At 37.4% G+C, this 19,356-nt stretch overlaps 1 protein-coding gene across 3 annotated transcripts in view; it reads right to left on the bottom strand.

The window, feature by feature from the left end:
• Nucleotides 1-19,025, bottom strand: part of LOC124218484 (sodium-coupled monocarboxylate transporter 1) — a 77,900-nt gene extending 58,875 nt beyond the window's left edge. The window contains exon 1 of one of the 3 annotated variants that reach the window (XM_046625023.2): nucleotides 18,503-19,025. Coding sequence is in view for 1 of the 3 variants with exons in the window: in XM_069133258.1 (XP_068989359.1) it covers nucleotides 1,077-1,090 (14 nt within the window). In the remaining 2 variants the exon portion in view is untranslated. Of the gene's footprint in view, nucleotides 1-1,076; nucleotides 1,096-14,440; nucleotides 14,544-18,502 lie in introns of those variants that run through there. The other 2 variants (XM_046625188.2, XM_069133258.1) reach the window with 2 other exon arrangements.
• Nucleotides 19,026-19,356: the final 331 nt, after the last annotated feature.

Below are 19,356 nucleotides of genomic sequence, written 5' to 3'. Positions count from 1 at the left end.
AAATAAAAAAACATCTTCAGTTCATGAGTGAAAGAGCAATAACTGGTAAGATAACAAAAATAGATGAAGAAAATCAAATTATAATTGTATGAGATGAAATTTGAAGAATTTTTGGAATTTCATTACTATACGTGGTATGAGAAGTATCAACATCCTTTTCAACCATTGATTGAATTGCACGTTCAGTTTGAAAGTGGAGAGGTATTTTTACAGAATAAATTATGTTGATCTACAATCGCCCGAATTTTGTCGATGAGTACACAAGCAATCTTAATTCATTAATTCAAAGTCGTTCCTTTGAAGGTGGAAAATTTGATTGATAATGAAATGGAAAATGATCGATTACTTATGAATAAATATTGAACTTATTCAATCAAGTCGAACAATTGTATCAGTGTTGTAAAAGTTGTTTACCAACGTAATTCATATCTACTTGAATAGAATGTTCTTAATTTAAATTAATTAAAAATAAATACACGAAATTCTAATAATTATCGACGTACTCCAAGTTGAATTTTTTCCGCATCACCTTCTAACACAATAGACGTTTTTTTCTGGCAAAGTTTCGAACTAACTTTAAAGAAGAAGCGTCCGTACAAAAAAAAAAAAAAAAAAATTTCGTATATGCGGTTTTTAATCAGATTCTAATGTTTTAGGGTCCCATAAAAAATATAAAATGTATGTTACAAAAAATCTGGAATTACAGCATAGTTATAACGTACAAACGCAATTGTTGGCGAACACCTGTCCCACCGCACATACTTAAATATACATTCATCCACTTGATAAAAACTTCCTTGTAAAATTTTTTTTTCCCAATTTGTCGAGGTCTCTATGGTGAACAAAATGAACCCAAAAAAATTAGAATCGGATGACAAACAGGAGAGTTAAATCATGTCGAACGTCCTGATCGTGAAACGTTGTCTCGGATTCTTGTTATCTGCATTCGACCGAAATCATCCACACGTTCACCTTTATTCGTACAAGCAACAGTGTTCGAGATTTTTAAACAGTTTTCGCCCATTCGTCTTTAAACATCAATAAAAACACGTGCCCGAACCGATCTGTCTACTCACAATGCTGCAGGCATGATGACGAAAAGGGCGGGCAAACGGACAGTTCGTGGATTAACGTGACGAGACTCGATCGAGTCGAGACGACGACTCTGGATGTACTAACGATAAATCGGGAAAACTATCGGCAATTGATATCGTACGGAATATGATTCGGAGCAATTTATGATAACGCATATCTTTATTCGATAAGCCAATCGTCGCTGACTCGGCTTAATTGATAGATCCTGGGTAGAACTGAGGGTGATAAAGCTAAGGTTGGCCACTTCGGTTCAATACGCGTTACGAGGGCCCAATTATTGAATCCAATATTAGTGGAGTTAATCGAAAAGTCAGAAGCCAGGAGCGACAGATTCGTACGATCTTTTTTCCGAAGATAACTATAATTGCTGAATGCTTCGTACTTAGCACGAGTTTTTTCAATGACATAAGTGAATTGAAAAAACAAACGATCGAATCCAATATTACATATTTGAAATTCGTCGCGAATCCAATATCAGTCAAGTTGATCAAAAGGTTAGAAACCAGAAGAGACCGATTCGTATGTTCTTTTTTCCAAAGACAACTACAATTCCTAGATGCTTCGTACTTATACGAGTTTTTTCAATGACGCAACTGAATTGAAAATAAAACCAGAAAACATTTTAATAAAAAAATTACCTGAAATGCTGATAAACATCGACGTAATTACTTGTTTTTGCGCTTAATAGACAAGTTGATTGAAATACAAGAAAAACCAGTCTGTAGAGGCGTTGCAAGAACGCTGCATGTGGTTCGTGTTCTTGCAGAAGGCTCTCGTTAATACTTTGTTGTACCTTGTATAACGTGTATCACATTTTTATTGCCAGTTGAGAGTACAGTCCGATATCTCGATAAGTCCGCAAAAGCACAAGTTTTTTCGGGAAATCGAGCACCACCTCCCCCCCCCCCCCCCCCCTCTCTCTTCCTTTTCTTGTAGGCTGGGCGTTGTTATTGAGAGATCGGACTGCATGTAGATGTGCTCCATACCGTGACAGCCTGAGAAAACTGAACACAGAAATACAGATGCGTCAAGTGTTTCGTTTTTTTATCTAAGTTTTTTCAGACTGCAGGTCCAGAAGCCAAAATTAGACTTTGCGCTTAACCTGACGTTCGGATTAAATATCATAATGAATAGCTGTAGTATATTACGTACTAGTGGAATGCCTAAGAAAACAAAAGAGAATATCGGCTTACTTATAATAAGAAGAGGTCGATCGAGTCTATGATAAAAAATTTATACTGTAATTTATACTAAGGTGATTAATTTTATAAGCACATGTGGAAATGAGGAGACCTGAACGCCCGAAAAACTTATTTGTTACATCGATATTCATCAGTATTGCGAAATAGTTTTTATACCTCCGCTTTTTTGTTTCCATTGAAAACGTGGAATTGTTATAATCACTCGGAAAATAAGAAGTCAAGTATCGACTGGGTTTTCACGTTTCGAGATGTCGAGATTCTCCTGAAACAATTTTCAGATGAACTTGTATGTATAAATTTTATACATTTTTGCATAGAATGAATAATGTTAGAACTCTTGAATTTTCTCATTCAAATTATAAACAATTCTTAATTGGTATATTACGATTGAATTTTTTCCCCTAAAATCTCTTAAATGTTTATTAAGGCACCAAGTAATATTTGCCAAGTCTTAGACTTTTTTATGCTTCACATTGATACATAAAAATAAAGAAAAAATGATTTTAAAGTGTTCAAAATTAATAATATGAAGAAGTTTGAAGGCTTTGGGGCAAAATTTGAGAATTGAGATGAGATCGTGGAGGTTCGAAAATTCTGAAAAACGTAATAAAGTAGATGAATTCTATTTCGAAACATTACAGTTACTGCAATTTAATAATTCATCATATTTGTGTACCGGTTTTCTATTTGTACAATTGTAAAAATGACAGGTACATTATATATCGCTTAGCGAATTGATGTGCATCGTATAGCTCATAATTTCCAAAGCTGATTATTTCTAACAGATTATCATCCGTTGAAATTCGAAATGGCTTACAAATTATCGTAATGTTGGGAATGAGTCCAGATTTTCGAAAATGAATCCTTCGTTGATTTGATAAAAAATGCATCCAAATCAGTTTAAAAACAACCGACTTTAGGTTCGCCCTGAGCCAGCCCTTGAACTCGCAGTTTTCACACTGCAGGTTCCAAGTTCACGGAAAAAAAATATTATCATCCAATTCGAATTTCGTATAAATTCAGATTCATGATCAATGATTTAAAAGCCCTCAGATAACATATCACATGAAAATATAACAATTTTTTTGACTTTGTATCACTATATCGGATTCACCATTGCAAATTTTCGAAGTCTGACCTTGTATTCGTTATCAAATACCCAAAAAACCCAACGTTGCAATTTTCAATCAAATCCATTCATCCATTCTCAAGATATCATCATTTTCATTTTATTTTTCGGACTTTTGTCATTTAAATAATTCAAAAATTGTTGAACCGATCGAAAGCCACGTCGATTGAGAACAAATTTATTGAAATCTGGTAATTCGTTCTCGAGATAGCGTCGCACACAAAAATTGCTCGTACACACACACGCGCACACAGACATCCATCCTAAAATAGTTGGAAATGATTCTGTAGATCTTGAAACGCCGAGATCTCGCGAAAACTTGACTTTCTGTTTTCGGGGTGATTACAATAACTTCATTTTTTCTCTGAAAACAGAGTACCGGGAAGTTTTTAATCCCAGATAATCAACAACGAATGAATCGCAGGTTGGAATGATAAGTGATTTTTCAAAAATGTCTAGTTGTAGTTATTATACACCTATTTTTATGCGCTAAACTATTGTTATATAACGCGAGCATGTTTTACCCGTTTTTTCATGCGTATTTTCCGTACACAAAAGTATCCGTTTCTATGACGGTTGAGTGAGTCTGCGAATACGCATGCGCGGACTAATGAAAATACCACTTTTTTAAGCCCCAGGAGTTAAAAGTGGTGTTTTCCGCACTACGCGCATGCGCTGCCGCGAAAAAATCCGACATTACGCGACCAAAGCCTCAATTTCGTGCTTCGTGAAAAAACGCCTTGTATAGTTTTGCTGGGCAAAGAATCGCGTTCATCAAGGAGGCAACGATCTTTTCGCCTCGCGTATTTGCAATATTCGTCTTCGGCTCACCTACGACTCGTATTGCAAACTTACGCTCAGCCTGACAAGACCGAGTTTGCCATCTGCTCAAAAAATACACCATTAGATCTAACCATATCCGAAAAATACAGTTTCAGGTATAAAATGAAAGTGTGCTTTACAGCTGTAATTAAAAAATCTAATATTCTTTTTGAATATGGTTTCCGGCACTATATTTTCTAGTAGTTATTGTTATAATCTGATGCTGGTGCAACAATACATTCTATGTCAAAGCCTCAAACTTCATCAACCACCGTCATATTTGTTCGTGAAAAGAAACGTTTCGAAAAGTGTAACCTGTTCCGGTTTCACGTTACTTATTGTAAGCGTATTTAAACTAGTGCCGCCGTGTGGCGGATCACGTCGCATTGCATCGTGAGTGTCTTTTCGTCGAATATTGGCGAACGTGGTCTGGATGCATTGCAAGGTGAGACGCAGGTTCCCCGGTGAACTTCAGATGTGCAAATAAACAGTAATATTTCATTCAGTGAGTCAGCTAACTACATAAGAATGATATTACAACGACTGTTTCTCGAAACACCGTGAAACCCAGTTTCCCATATTTTCTAATTAAAATATTTACTCGTCCTCGCAGAGATGCCTTGTATCTTGAGAACGACGTCCATTGATCGGCGGTAAATTAAATTTCTACTTAAATATCAAGTGGAAACAATCGATTAGACCCAAGCAGAATGGACCGAAATTCCTTTCCCTCCATCCAAGCTTGCGTCAGACGAAACGCCCTGCGACTCGACACATCATCGTTATATGCGTATCGCAAAGTGGACGGCCAGATGCATCTCTCTTCCTTTCTCCCCGCGCCGTCTGAATTGAGTCATTATTTTATTCTCTGAACGCGTTGCAGTCTGGCAAAATAACACGTGTTCCAATATTGTCAGCCCAAGTTCTTGGCGTCCGAGACCGATTTGACGTCTTGTTACGCATGTCGAATTGGGAATGATTCCTGAATTATACACACGGACCAACCTTTCGTCTGGTAGACATCCGTCCGAGAAGTATTCTACTTATGTTAAACTGACCTGTTTCGTAACTGATCATCGGTTTTTGCAAGGTTATCGTGATGCGGAAGATTTAGAAAAATGTTACTCGATTTGTATTTTCGGGACTATTTTTTTCAGTCGCTAAGAGAATTGAAGAAAAATTTTGCAAACAAAGGTTGACGTGACCAGTGAAAAGGGAATGCAGTACAGTAAAACTTCCCAATAGCGGACATCTTCGGGACTAAAGATATTGTCCGCTGTTCAGAAAAATATTAATGTGTAAATTGTGCTTCTCGAGATTTTCAGACTGTTCGTTGTAAAGAAGAACTGTACCGTGATATTTTACCAAAAGTTATGAAAAAATCGAGCTAGAAATTGAGGGGGTAGTCTCCAATCTCAATGACTTTTTTCGATAATTTTTTTACAATAGTAAAACTTATTCAATAATTTCAAATTTTTTACACATAGAAGAGGAAATTAAAAAGTGACGGAGAATATTTTTTTGTTAGTTTTTGATGGTGAAAAAAAATCCCTATTTAAATCTGGCTAGAACGATATCTTAATTTTCAAGTATTTGAAAAAAACAGAGATTATTAAAAAATACACTTGTTGCTATCGGCTGAAGCAGAATTATGTAAATTCTTTTAAAAAAAATTTTTAAATGATGGACTTTTAAAATTTACTATTTGTTTTTGTCAACTTAAATTGGTGAAATGATGGATTAAATATTAATAAATGATTTCGATGGTACTTCAGGCTAAAACTATATGTATATATGCAGAATAAGTCATAAATATTTCAGCTTGATAGGTGCAACAGTTTTTTTTTTGTAAAATGGCAGCCAAATTCAAATAGGGGTAACTTTTGGTGGCCATACCAGCAAGATGTACCATCAAAAACGAAAAAAAAGTATCCCGTATTACTTTACAATCTTCTCTTTCACGTGTGAAAAACTTGAAATTATTAAATAATTATTACTATGAAAAAAAATCATCTAAAAACATCATTGGGATAGAAGACTACCCCCTTGATTATACATGTAGTCACGTCACATTTGTATAGTATTTTCGAAAGTTAATCATTGTTATTGGTGACTTCAAAGCATATCAAAATTAATTGCGATTTATTATTTGTGCATGTCGAAATTCTACTGTCGAAAGTAATTACCCGAACAATTATAAACCTTTTGGCAATAACTTATTTTTCAAAATCTGTTCCGCAGAAGACAGAATATGGCATGTTTTGAACTAAACAGATTTTCAATAGGCATAGAAATAAAGAAGGAAAAGTTTGATAAGAAAAAGCCTATAGTTGTCACACCGAAAAAACACTATTTTCACAATTGTTTATAACAACATTTACAGTGGGAGATGATTCTGAACAGTTACGAATATTGTTATTGATACATTATTCATAAAGATTCGGATATTCTGTGAATAAAAATAGCTTCGCTGTTGTAAAAATAGTTGTTCATCATGGTTGATTCTTGTTGCACAGTTTCACAATACCTTGTAAAGACAAGCAAAATAAGAGAAGAAGAAAATGGTAAGAAAAAAAGTTCGAGAAGTGAAGAAAGAAAAAGAAAGAAAATGTTCGTATTTTTCTTGCAATTCTTACAAATAAATCGACAACCGTTTTTCAAGACAAACCATGCCATTCCTTTCCGCTCGTGATACATGTATGTCATCTACATATGGTGCATTCATTGCCAAATCGTCCGATTTTGATCCTCGCCATTTTTATTTTTCTTAAAACTTTTCAAAGCGTCTCTGACACCCGTTATTTATTGAAAAAAAATTATTTTCCCGTAAATACTCTTGAGTTAAACATACATTCAGTCCTTCTCAGAGTTCCACCATTTTTTAAATTTTCGAAAAACTCTTACGAAGGTAAGTTTTTATTTCCATCATTTGAGGATGAGTTCCATAATGAAATGTATTTTTCTTTTTTATTTTTATGAAATTTTTTAGGGATTGATGAAAACCAAAGTATAACGATTCAATGATTTCTGAAAAAAATTCACAACCATTTTGCACTCCACGAAAGGCACATTGAAATTGTGCACAAGGTGGAATTATTCTCTTTATCATTTCTTATTACATTTCCAAAGAATTTTAATCACTCAAAAGTAACGTCAACATGTTACAAAGATTTTGATTGAATTCACAAAAATCTCATTCGCTATCTCGTGGATATTTGCTGGAAGCCTTGTGATATATTTGATTACTTATTAAGTTAATTTTTCAGGCACTTTCACGATTTTCATCGATCATAATATGATACACTTTAACTTGTACGTCTTCAAGATTTGCAAGCATTAAAAAAAAAAAAAAAGATTTCAACCGCCTCGTTATGAAGTTGAAAATATATAAAAATGCCATCTAATATTTAAAAACGTTGAACGTTAATTTTTGATAATCCATTATTTTCAAACCAGAGAAAAAATATAAAAAATATCATTGCGTCGTGGAACTGATGCTAGACGATTCTAATAAAGAACAAAATGTCAGCAAATTTTTTTTAGAATATGAAAAAGGTTCGCATATAAAAAGGTTTGAACGTTCGTGACTCAAAGATATTTTCACGCAAACAAAAGAAAGAAATAACAGCGTTTGAGAATTCCTACATTATCAATTGAAAACGTTCCAGCGAAACAAGAAATAAGTAGGGTCGCAATTTGTCGAATTAGCAGGAAATACCCCATTTACACGTTGTGGTTATATCTACGTACACTTTAAAAAGGGTTAAAAGCAGCTCAAGAGGTTCCGAGTTTGTTTTTATTCCCCCCCTTCCTGCCCACGTCTTTGTTATTTAATGCGGCGTTTATCCTGCGACATTTTTCACCGCAAAAAATCTTCTCCGCATCATTCTGACCCAAAACTTTCTTTTTTCTCGTCCCACAAGTTGCAACCGCCTTGCGGAGAGGCTCAAGGCTGATAGACGCGAGCGGATGAGCGCATATCCTTGCCTTGCGATACGCATCAGTATTCTTATTGAGAGAAATCCTTGTACATCCCGAATCGTTGAAAAATAGGCTTTTTCACCATTTATTTTTACCGTCCCTAGGTATATGCTGTTGTATAAGACTGAAAATCTGACATTTTATTTGCTCCTATAAGCGTTAACTGCGTTTCAAGCATCTATATCATTTTGGCCTGAAGTGAAAGAAATAAGAGAAAGAAAAAAGGAAGAGTAAAAATATGAAACGATCAAACTAATTTGTGAATACCGCGATTAAGGTTGTTTCAATTGGATTCAAACAAGACGATTTATCTCTCTGAGAGAAAGGAAATTTCAAAATCACGAATTTCAACATCATCTTACGGAGCAATTACATAGCGTCAGATACACGATCGACTTGTGCATATAAACTTCTACTCAATTTGAATCTGAAATTTTCGGACTACGAAATTAATCGATTCGTCAGCTCAATGAACTCTCAATTATCACAAAAGCAAGCCTTGACTTTTCTGTACCACCTGAGCCAAGGAATAAAAATGCAAATCTTCGTGACGCGATGATTGGTTAAAGAACGATGTCTCCTGGTTATCATTATTGCGGTATAATTATCAACGTAACCTTTTGATTTTTGGCAATTATAGGTAGAACCACCACTTAATGTCCGAACGCACGTTGAAATTATCAGTCGGCTGCGATTGTGAATTATCTTTAAAAATTCACCACGTTCTATTTACGCGGGTCAAATTATGGTTTCGAAATCTGCAGGACAACTTTTAGCATGATCTGATTACTCGTTAGCTTGGTTTCTAGTTATTACTAAAATTGCACGATATGCAATTCTAGCGCATGGTCCACTTTCTACGAGTCTCAAACTGTATCACAAATGGCTTTTATCGGCCTGCAACTTGCTCATCTATATCATCGTCACTTTGTGTTTCAGGCAACTGGATTCGGTTTGCGTAAAGTAAAAAACTGCGGTATCGATTGTTACTCAAGTTTGGCAAAAGCGAAGTGTTGAAAACGTCGTCAGACCGGAAATCGAGGATGCAGACAAATTCTACAGGACGTTGTGCAGCGTCTGAGAAAAAGGGTTATGGGTATCGTGGAAAATCTTGCATTAAGAAAGGTAACAAAAGGAGAACCGAGGAGCTTTGTTGCGATTATTATAAAATGCATTGTGGCATTCTTATAGATAACGGTGCTTTTCCCTAATCTAGAGCACGCGATCTTGCCTCAAAAAATTCATTCATTTCCCTTCCATTCAGACAGCACGGTTATGGCCAGTGAATTACATGATACTTAGTTATTAACATCTTTGCTCTCTGTAATTTGTATTCTAATTTCAAGTTCACGACTGGTTTCAAATCTGAGTAATCTGGGCGTAATATCACGGCTGGTTTGTGTTCAATGGCTTTATTTTATTTTATTTTTTATTTAATCATTCATAAAATAGTGTGAGAATATTTCAAGATTGTTCGCGCAAAATTACGCAGAGTTGAGGAACTAAAGACAACTTCCCAAGGATGACGTTCAAGTAGAGATATTCTAAGTTAGTAGGTTAAGTATTCTCGTCCTGTTCATCTCGATAAGTAGATATGTAAGGGGGGTTCTGGCTTGATCTGCTTTACCGACCGAGTATATTCGAGTACTCGGTCGGTAAAGCAGATTGAGCCAGAACCCCCCTTACATATCTACTTCGATGCTAGAAAAAATTACAAATATCGTGAAAATGACTACTCATCAGCTGTTACGGAGGAAAAGAAAATTCTTTCGGACGAATGATTTGACATATGTTCAATAAAAATTTGTATAATGTAACTTTTCTCAGCCATCTGTTCTCGAGAAAAAGATTTCAGGGACAGAACAACACCCGACTATAGAGAATAAATATTGCCATCATATGTGAGGTGAAAATCTGTAGTTGAAAACTACTTTCCAGTAGTTTAGTATTTATTATCCTAAAGTTTTTTAATATTTCTATAGGAAATATTTTGCGAGGATATCCATTACTTACGAAAAACTTTTAGCATGAATTTAGCGACTTCTTGAGACGTGACCAGTTTGATATTATCTTCGTATACAAGAACGATCTTTTCCAGAAATCTATTCCACGCGGTTCTACAATTGTAGCCAATTAATGCGCTGAACTTTATCAGAAAATCTCGAAAATTTTGTACTGCAATTATTTTCCTCAGAGAATTCGAGACCGTAAGAATAAGAAAACGCGAATCACTAGCCTCGCAGATTCAAGTTATACCTACGAGATCACATTTCACGGGTAATATACAAAATCTGTAACGATATTACTATAGTTCGATTCACGCAATTGCAAATATCGCCTCTGCGAAATATTAGAGTCAAGGAATTAGTGCTGTGCGATTAATCGTTTAAACCATTAATCGAGTTTTTCGAATAATCGTTTTTCGAATTGATCGATTAATCAAGGATTTCGGTGAATAGTTTTTTCGCGCAATCAATCAATGGACGGTTTCGATCAATCGATTTATGGAAGTTGCCTCACAATAATTCTTCACGTCAATCGGCATGTGAATAAAAACCGTCGAGTAATCGACTAATCGAAGCTGCTGACTAATCGATTAATCTCACAGCACTGCAAGGAATATAGCGAGCAGCAGAATAACTGAGCATTTGAAATTGAAATCGAGATTCGCTCGTTCATTTTCTTTCCCCCCCATTTTCATCTCTCTTTGGTTCCGTTTCCGGTATTATTCTCTCTCGAATACAATCCAGCGACGATGAATATGAATCAATTGATTGTACTTTGATATTCTCTCGGCGACTTGGCTCGGTTCCTGCCTCCTCGGTACCAAAACAGCGCCCAGAATGATTTCGTGCAGAGTGGGACGCGTTGGCAGTGTATGAACATCTTGTGTCCAACGACATAAATAACCCGCGTTCGGCAACGGCAAAGATTAACTCCTTCTAGGACGGGCGGACACGCGGTGGTTCTTTTGTGCGCGCGAAACGGAAACGGAAACGCGAACGAGCCCATTAGGCGGGAAATTTGAATCACATTTGAATACCAGTCCGCTATTTATGAAACTAGCCGTGTGTGTGTGTGTGTGTACAATTCGTATGTGACTGCGCCTGTTCCGACCTTCGCTATTTGGTGTGAATAGCAAATGCTAATAATTACAGTATAAAGGACAAAACGAAAATCTTTGCTGACTTGCAGAGACGCGAACAACGAAATTGGCGAAAATGAAGTAGGAGAGTGGAGAGATATGGAAACGATGGAGATAGCCAGAATTATAGAAGTTAGGAAAAAGGAAAGGAAATTGATACAGTTCCGCGAATTCTAGTTCTTGATTTGATTCAAATTATTGTACACTGAGAAAAATTTCATTTGTTATAGTAACTAGAAAAATTGAGTAAAACGGGTATCGTTGAAAAAACTGTTTCAATATTGTTGGAATTACGAAAAACGAGGTACGCGTAACCATTTTGCGATATTGTCGATCCTTTTTTGGTTATTGCAAAGAAAAATCAGTTTCTTCGGTTTACTCTACTTTTTTAATTAAATAAGAATTTAACATCAATTTATTGTTGCACAAGCATTAAATTTTCGCAACAGTTACAAGAAAATGTAGTAACAGATCATAACGAGAAAGAATAGTAACGAATACTAGACTTTTTGGTAACAGGTACAAAACTAATTTTTATTTTGTACATAGAACTATATTTTTCGATTGTGGTAAAAAATGAAAATAGTTGACCATTAGTTAGCGGTAACCTCAACTAAATTTTTTTCTCACTGTACAGTCAATTACGGCTGATATAACCTGCGGTATAATTTCACGTGTGTTACAACAAATTCAACACTCAGAGAAAAATGTGATTGACTTTACTATAACAAATAGCGTGCTCAGGGGACAATACGAATTTATAGTTAATGGAACTTATTGCATTATGTTGTCCCGAACTATGAACTTGTCGTTACACATGACAAAAGTTGTATGGTTAACGGTACAATAACGAAGACGTGACCATATTTAAACACTAGTGCGATAAACGCGATAAACTTATCGTTACTCGGTTTATAATTTGGAAATTCAATACAGAAATTTTAGATTGCAGTTTGTTAACTTTACTATGCGAGTTGTGTAGCTTCATCGTAAATGTATAGTAAAACTGTGGAATGAAAAATAATAGACCAAGAACTCGTAGATAATTCATGTCAATGATTTTTCGTAAGCGCAGATACCAATTTCACAACTTATCAGTAGCTACAACCGTTGAAAACGCATTTTGGATCGATTAAAACCTAGCGCATTATTTTTTCCTAACCGGGGCTTGAACCCCTTTTCTCACTCGCAATGTTCGGATTATAAGACGGGCAACCTACCTACTACGCTAAACTACTTCAGGGGAATCTAAGACTTTGATTCATAATACAATGTACGGTCCATTCGGGCATGCCTGGTACAGTCACTGAAAACTGATTAATAAGATTATTCCATTTATCAAGTGAATTCAGCAGAATGTTTAGTAAATTCCAAGTACCGTAAATGAAATTTACAAATATACCTAATGCATTTACTGCACAATGAAGTAAATTCAAACACCCTTTTGCGTATTTCCAACTAAGTTAAGCAAAATGACAAAATTTGAATGCACATTTATTGAGAATTCTTAGTAATTCACTTTATATCACGAAATTTGTAATTCAACTACACTTTTGTGCTGTAAATGTGTCGTAGATTTTCAAATATTTTCAACAGTGTATGTATAGTTGTTGAAACTATATTCGTATGATCTTGTCTGAATAATTACTGTATTAGCGTTAGCCGTATTTAAGTCGAGTCAAACTATGTATGGTGCATTCAACTCTGCCAAAAGTTGTATGAATCATCTCGGGTGGTTCAAATTCTTATCCGTAAATAGTTTATTATAAGTTAGTTGATTGCGCTATATTCTGTACTGTCGAAGACTATAGAACGAAGCTCACGGCACGATACCAAAATAATTCTGATCAACGTCCATACATGGTGAACATTAAGAACAAAAATATAGTTCATTGTAGTATTATTATAGTACCTTTGACGTCCTTGCATCAACTATAAGTTTATGGTAAAATTGATATTGTGTTTATAGTGCGCCAAACGATAATTTGAGTATATTTCACCGTGATAATTATCGGCACGACTATAATATTTCAACTATACAGATTTTCAACTATATGTGCAAATTTTTCTCTCAGTGAATGCTGTAATAGCTGTCGCATGTATTTGATATTTTCCATAACTGCAGTTCGTTGTATTCCTGAATGACGAGAAAGTTATTTTCCTGTAAAGTAATCCCAGATAAGATGGCACAAAAATATGGAATTTTCATGTGATCGTGATACTCGTTAAGTTAAACGTAAGTTGTTTTCATTCCAAAGATATGTTTCTCGTCGTTTCAGAACGACTATCACATTTGATATCATTTCCCGGAATTTCGGTAATTCGTATTTGATTTCCGAATGAAACAGGATCTGATTAGACCTTCACGATTCACATGTAAGTGCTTTGTTTTCCGACGGAAGACTTTGATGACCAGTTTTGAGGAAACATAAAATCTTTCGAATTAAATTTTTACTACTTACTTCCTGAATTCGGTTATTACGAATCCGGTGATGTAAACTTACAGCACGTGTAATTCGTAATAACTACATCAGCTACGCGAATACATTAAATTAGAGAAACACTTATTATGTATATTCGTACGTCACGAATAAAGCACACACACACACGCAGAGTTGCGTCACAAGTTCAAGAGTACATGAGAAATTCGCAGAACTAGTAAGAAAATATGTTCAACGAACCCAGACTGAAAGGAAGGATGAAAAACTGATGGATACAGAGGATGCATGCGTTCGTTTAGTTCCGTTGGTGTTTATTGATTATTAATTAGTTTACGCCACGACGCTGAAACCGGCAGTCAGAATTAGCAGCCAAACGTTTCAACGTTCGTTCGAATACGGTAGTGAAGTCTTAAAATTAAAATCTTGTGAAATATCTCGAACCCTCGATACTTTCGTAAAATTATGAGGATGAAACTCAACTGTATTTTTCTACATCCAAAAAATTTAACACGTTCGGCCGCTAATCTGACCGCTAGCTTCAGTTTCGTATTCACACCGCCTCTGGGTAATTGCACAGTCATGGATAAATTACAATTGCTATCGTTAATTTCTCAAATAAACTTACTCAACGCATTCCAGACGATATTCTTCGAGATGAAAGATGTCTATCTCAAACGAATTTTACTAACTAGACCTTAAACTTGAGCGGGGGACAGTTTTAGCAAGCTTGCGAAATGCGTACAGGTTGTGCGGTGCAGTTTTTGTGCTCGAGGTCGAGAGCTTTATACCGCGAAAGAAATGAGCGATGTGCCAACTGGACGGGGACCAATAGTTTCCTAGCAGGTATCAAGCATTCGAGTGCATAACGGACAAATACCGAGTCGTCGTTGAAATTAACCTGATCTTAAAGCAGTAGAACGGATCTAGAACGGTACAAACCGCGAGTGAAAAGCCACGTACACTTGTCGACGAAAGCGAGGATATCATTTTTCCCGACGGAAATGGTGTACACGCCTAACAAGTGTGAGGCTACAACTGACCTGGGTGAACAGTAGTTGCTGGCCGGGACTAAAATAGCCTAGATAACGGCGTAGCTCACCGAAGAGCAAGAGCGAAGCCAAACATTCCACGAGTTTAGGGGCCGTAGTCGCCGAGTGTCGGTAATCATCGGGTATTTATTTCTTGTCCGTAGTTGTTTTTTTTTTTTTTTTTTTTTATTAGTCATCCGTCGAGGAGACCGAAGCCTCGCTGGTACAAGTATCGAAGCACGCAACGAATGCGTGCAAGTGAGTAAAACGGGTCTCTGTGACTCTCAGAGCTCATCTAATTGATGTCCGACTTATCGGTGCTCTCGTCGGACCGCCGATCTACCAACTTCAGTTATAATACTGATCTACATTCTAATAATACGCTACAGTGCCGTCACACTGACGCGGAAAGTTCGCCGATAGAATTAATTTGCCAGTATAATGAGCTTCTTGCCCGTGCGTGGTCAAACGACTCGATTGCAGCGGTTCGCGCCTAACGCCTTCCACTTCACACCATGCTGCAGCCTGTGCAACTTCGTGCCTCTGCTCTACTTTGCCTTGCAAACTACCTGGCTCCTAGTGCCGGGTTATACGGACTTCGACGAAGTCGACGAAGCTCGATTACCGATGCATCCATCGGTCACGCGGTCCTTTGTAACTTGTAAATTGCAACTGCAGTTGACCGGGTCGAATTTCACTGGAACGACATCCTTTCGAAGAATCCACATCGTCGACTGGGTACTTGATATGTTTCGATAAATTTCAAGCTCGCGTTACTTCCGTCGTTGAATTTTGTAAAAGTTCAACCTGATAGACAGATATTCGATTCTAATCTGTTACCCGTTTCATCGGCTTTCGTCTGAACCCTTTTTGGCTGACTGTAGAATCGATGCGTCCTCAGCAGTAGTAACGTTTTTCGAGAAATATTACCCTTTTAGTTTCATCCGTTTATCTTTTCTTGGACAACAAAGTACGGCGTCGCGATACCGTTTCCTGGTCTCAAGCTATGCAACGAAACGTTTTTGGCAAAGCTTTGCGAGTCTCGGCTCAAACTTTGAGCATTGACGCAATTTCATTGTCTATATAAAACTAGGTGACGGAGACGAAAGACCTTCTCATACCTTTTTCTGTGGTCGGAAGCGAATCGGTGCTATTAGGTTTTTCGTTTTGTAAATAGTATTGCTTCGTTATTGCATACATGAGTCATAATTTATGCCGTCTGAATAAACCGAATGAATTTTTTACACACCGTACACGATTTACGTCTGAGGAATTCCCCGTCTATACCAGATTCGAGAAATTAAGTCTTTGTATAACAGGTTTCACAATATTTTCAGCCTTCAACGTTTTTCGTTTCCAATCCAGGTAGAAAATGACAATGTGAAGAATATCGAATTTATTGGCTTTCAAATGACCAGCACTCGAAATATTGGAACTACACTCCTGATTCTCGATCTGAACCTACGAACCCGGCTGAAATAACGTTAGCTTCTGGATTAGTCAAGATATCGATCGAATGGTTTGGATTTCCATGAATTAAAACCTCTGATCACTCATCGCGAATACGTGTCCCCGGGGCAACTATAATTCGTCACATAAAGTCAACTCGCACAGTTCTGTGAATTGAACGGCACTGAAACAAACGTAAGGTGAAAGGTATAATAATATTAAATTTCTTTCAAGCCTTCAGCCAACTTCAAATCCTTGGTTTACAACAGCATGCCCTGCGGTCATGGCTGACGTCGAACACGTGAGTATAACGGGACTCCTAGTGCCACGCACACAATATACGTCATGCGGAAAGGAAAAATAGGCGTTGGACAATTTTCGTCAACTTGATCGTCGCATCTTTTCACCAGACTCCAAGAAACGGTCGTTTGTGGAAGCGAGAAGGGTTCGTTGCACTGCGTGACCTTGAGAAAGAGGTCGACTTGTGCAAGAAACACCGTCACACGACACCGCAACGTTTCTCGATCGTTCGCACACAGCTTGCAGTTCTGGAAAGGGCATCGCTCTACAGATTTCCGGGATTGAGATAGGCGCTGTACTCGGAATTTCTTATCTACCACTCAGCCGACTCACCTTCGTCCTGATGGGTTGCTAATCTACAAAAGTTTCCATACGCTCCTCTCCTTTTTTTTTTCTCGCTTCAGATTTATCCGATGTTTACCTGATACTCTAATTGTAAGCTTATCGGGAAGCCGTGACTGTTTGAAGATTTATGCACAAGGTGAGACACACCTACGTACAATAAATGGACTGTCTGTGAAATTATCTCATTAGGTATTTCTCGACTCCACGCATTGCTGCTGCTGCTGCTGCTGCAGTTGCTCGAGCTTAAGAATTTTCAAGGTGTTGCGGAACGGCTTTTTTTTTTACAATAATGCACTATGAGTCGTCGTTGCTCCGTCAGATGCAATAATTTCCTTATACGCTGTGCAAATTGTCTTCGACTTACAAAGTCGGCCAAAGTTAAAACTTGGAAAAAATGTTGCGTTGGATGGTATAATTGTTTTGACGCAGACGTTGCGGTCAACAGTTGTATCGATGGTTAACTAATTGTAACATTGCTTATGCGTGTGATTTTTGTTAGATATGTCACCCAGGTGTATTCATACAGGATTCTGCACAAATATTCGTAGACATTGAGTACAAATGAGTGTATATAATGAACTAGTGTGATCGTACCGAGAAATTTCGTGTATCAATTTCATTAATTATCCCCGGTAGAAAACGCAGAACCGATTATGTCGATATTCGATGAGACAGTCTCGGTATTACGATAATACCATATTCCTATGAACGGAGGTTTTCAAGGTGATCCGAAATTCTTGTTAAAAAGTGACGCTTTTTTTGTACAGAATACTCCGAGAAGAAACTAACCAAAAGTTGTTACTTCATTTTCAAAGTATGCTTGCAGGTTCAAGGCAAATCGTTCAGACATTTTCTTCAGTTCCGATACTATGTATGTCTTTTTTTTTGTTATTCAATCCGGTTTTCTCAAGATGTTCGACCGGGAACGACCTTGAATGAAAGGTCATTGCATTCGTTGCAACGTGCAGCACCGTAATTCTGTGAAATCAGAAAATCACGTTTGAAGAAACGTCGATAATTTTGAGAGTATATAGTTTAAATTTTCTGTCGTAGTCTGTTCTTTAAATATCTTTGAAACATTCGTGGGATAATTGGGTACCCGTACCGTCTGACATTGGGGTCTATGGAGTATAAACACGGATTGGCATTTGACAATTATCTTGGTCCAGAATGATAGCGTGCTATTGACAAATTCCATACCAGAAAGAAAGAAATTTAAACTCGGGAATATCTTCCGTTGGTTATTACGACGGGATCCACTGATTGAATCGGTCAATTTCTGTCAGTTTCCATCGCCTTTCGTGCACAAATATTTCATAAAAATATTTAAAGTTTGAAGTTCCGAACGAAGATCGTTCGTCGTTACGGCGAGCTTGAACGCGATAATCCACCACTAAATTCTATACTCACCAATTAAACCAATCGTGTCCAATTTAATTCTAATCAGTTTCGATAGTCTTTACTTCACCGTAAGACCGGTATGCGGGCACGTGATTCGTACGCGCACCAAGTTTGCTTGACAAAACCATTTATTAAGTGATTAGAGAACAAGCTTCGAGACTCACCAAGAAGCGTACGACGTTGAGTTGGCCCGAGTGATCACTGATTCTGAAAACGTGAGCGGCGTAATCGGCAGCGTGGAAACGCAGGCAGTCAAAAGTCGGTGTTGAAGTTTGGTAAGTAGATAAGAACGCTTGTGGTCGACGGACGGTTGGTGCAGGAAAGTACAAAGTTGGTATGCCGTCTACAGATAGCGTCTCTAAGTTGAGTTTGAATTTACGTTTGTTCGAGCAATGATTAAACGTCAACACGAGAGTGAGACTGAGGGGGTCAAAGATCGCGGTGCGTCAAAGTTTTATAATTAGATTTGAATGTTGATCAACGGGCCGCGGACAATCGCAGACGGTCTTAGCTTCACTCGTCGTTGCACTCGCGAAGCACGTTTGAAAAAACCTCGAATCCCGAGCAACGGATTCTTGACGTTTCTCTTCGCGCGGGACCTCAACACTGATATAAACCAATCCACGACGTCGACTCGGAGTCGAGCACGAGAGTCACGCGTTCCTCGTCTCTACCGGACGATCTTGAATCAGACACTGGACGTTGCGCGGTGACGCCGATTCGTTTAAAAACCGACGCCGCACGCGAAACTTACACGTGACCATCGGGCATCCTTCTTCCACATTTACACGCGGTCACATGCGCGGCTTCCCCGCTCTAATCACAATCGCTATTGTGTACAAACACGATTCTATACTTGACCGGGTCTTCGCACATGCAGAATTCTACGCGGAACCAAACCAAAGTCTCACCCTCGCCATTTTTCATTTTCTTTGAAAATATATCCGCAATAATTGGCCCAACTTTGAAACGGTATCCTCAATTTTTTCAGATTTCTTATTCGACTATTCAATTATTT

The sequence above is a fragment of the Neodiprion pinetum genome, chromosome 1 (assembly GCF_021155775.2).
Source record: "Neodiprion pinetum isolate iyNeoPine1 chromosome 1, iyNeoPine1.2, whole genome shotgun sequence".
Lineage (NCBI taxonomy): Eukaryota > Metazoa > Arthropoda > Insecta > Hymenoptera > Diprionidae > Neodiprion > Neodiprion pinetum.
The sequence above is the reverse complement of the archived record's forward strand: the minus strand, read 5'-3'. Positions and strand labels throughout refer to the sequence as shown.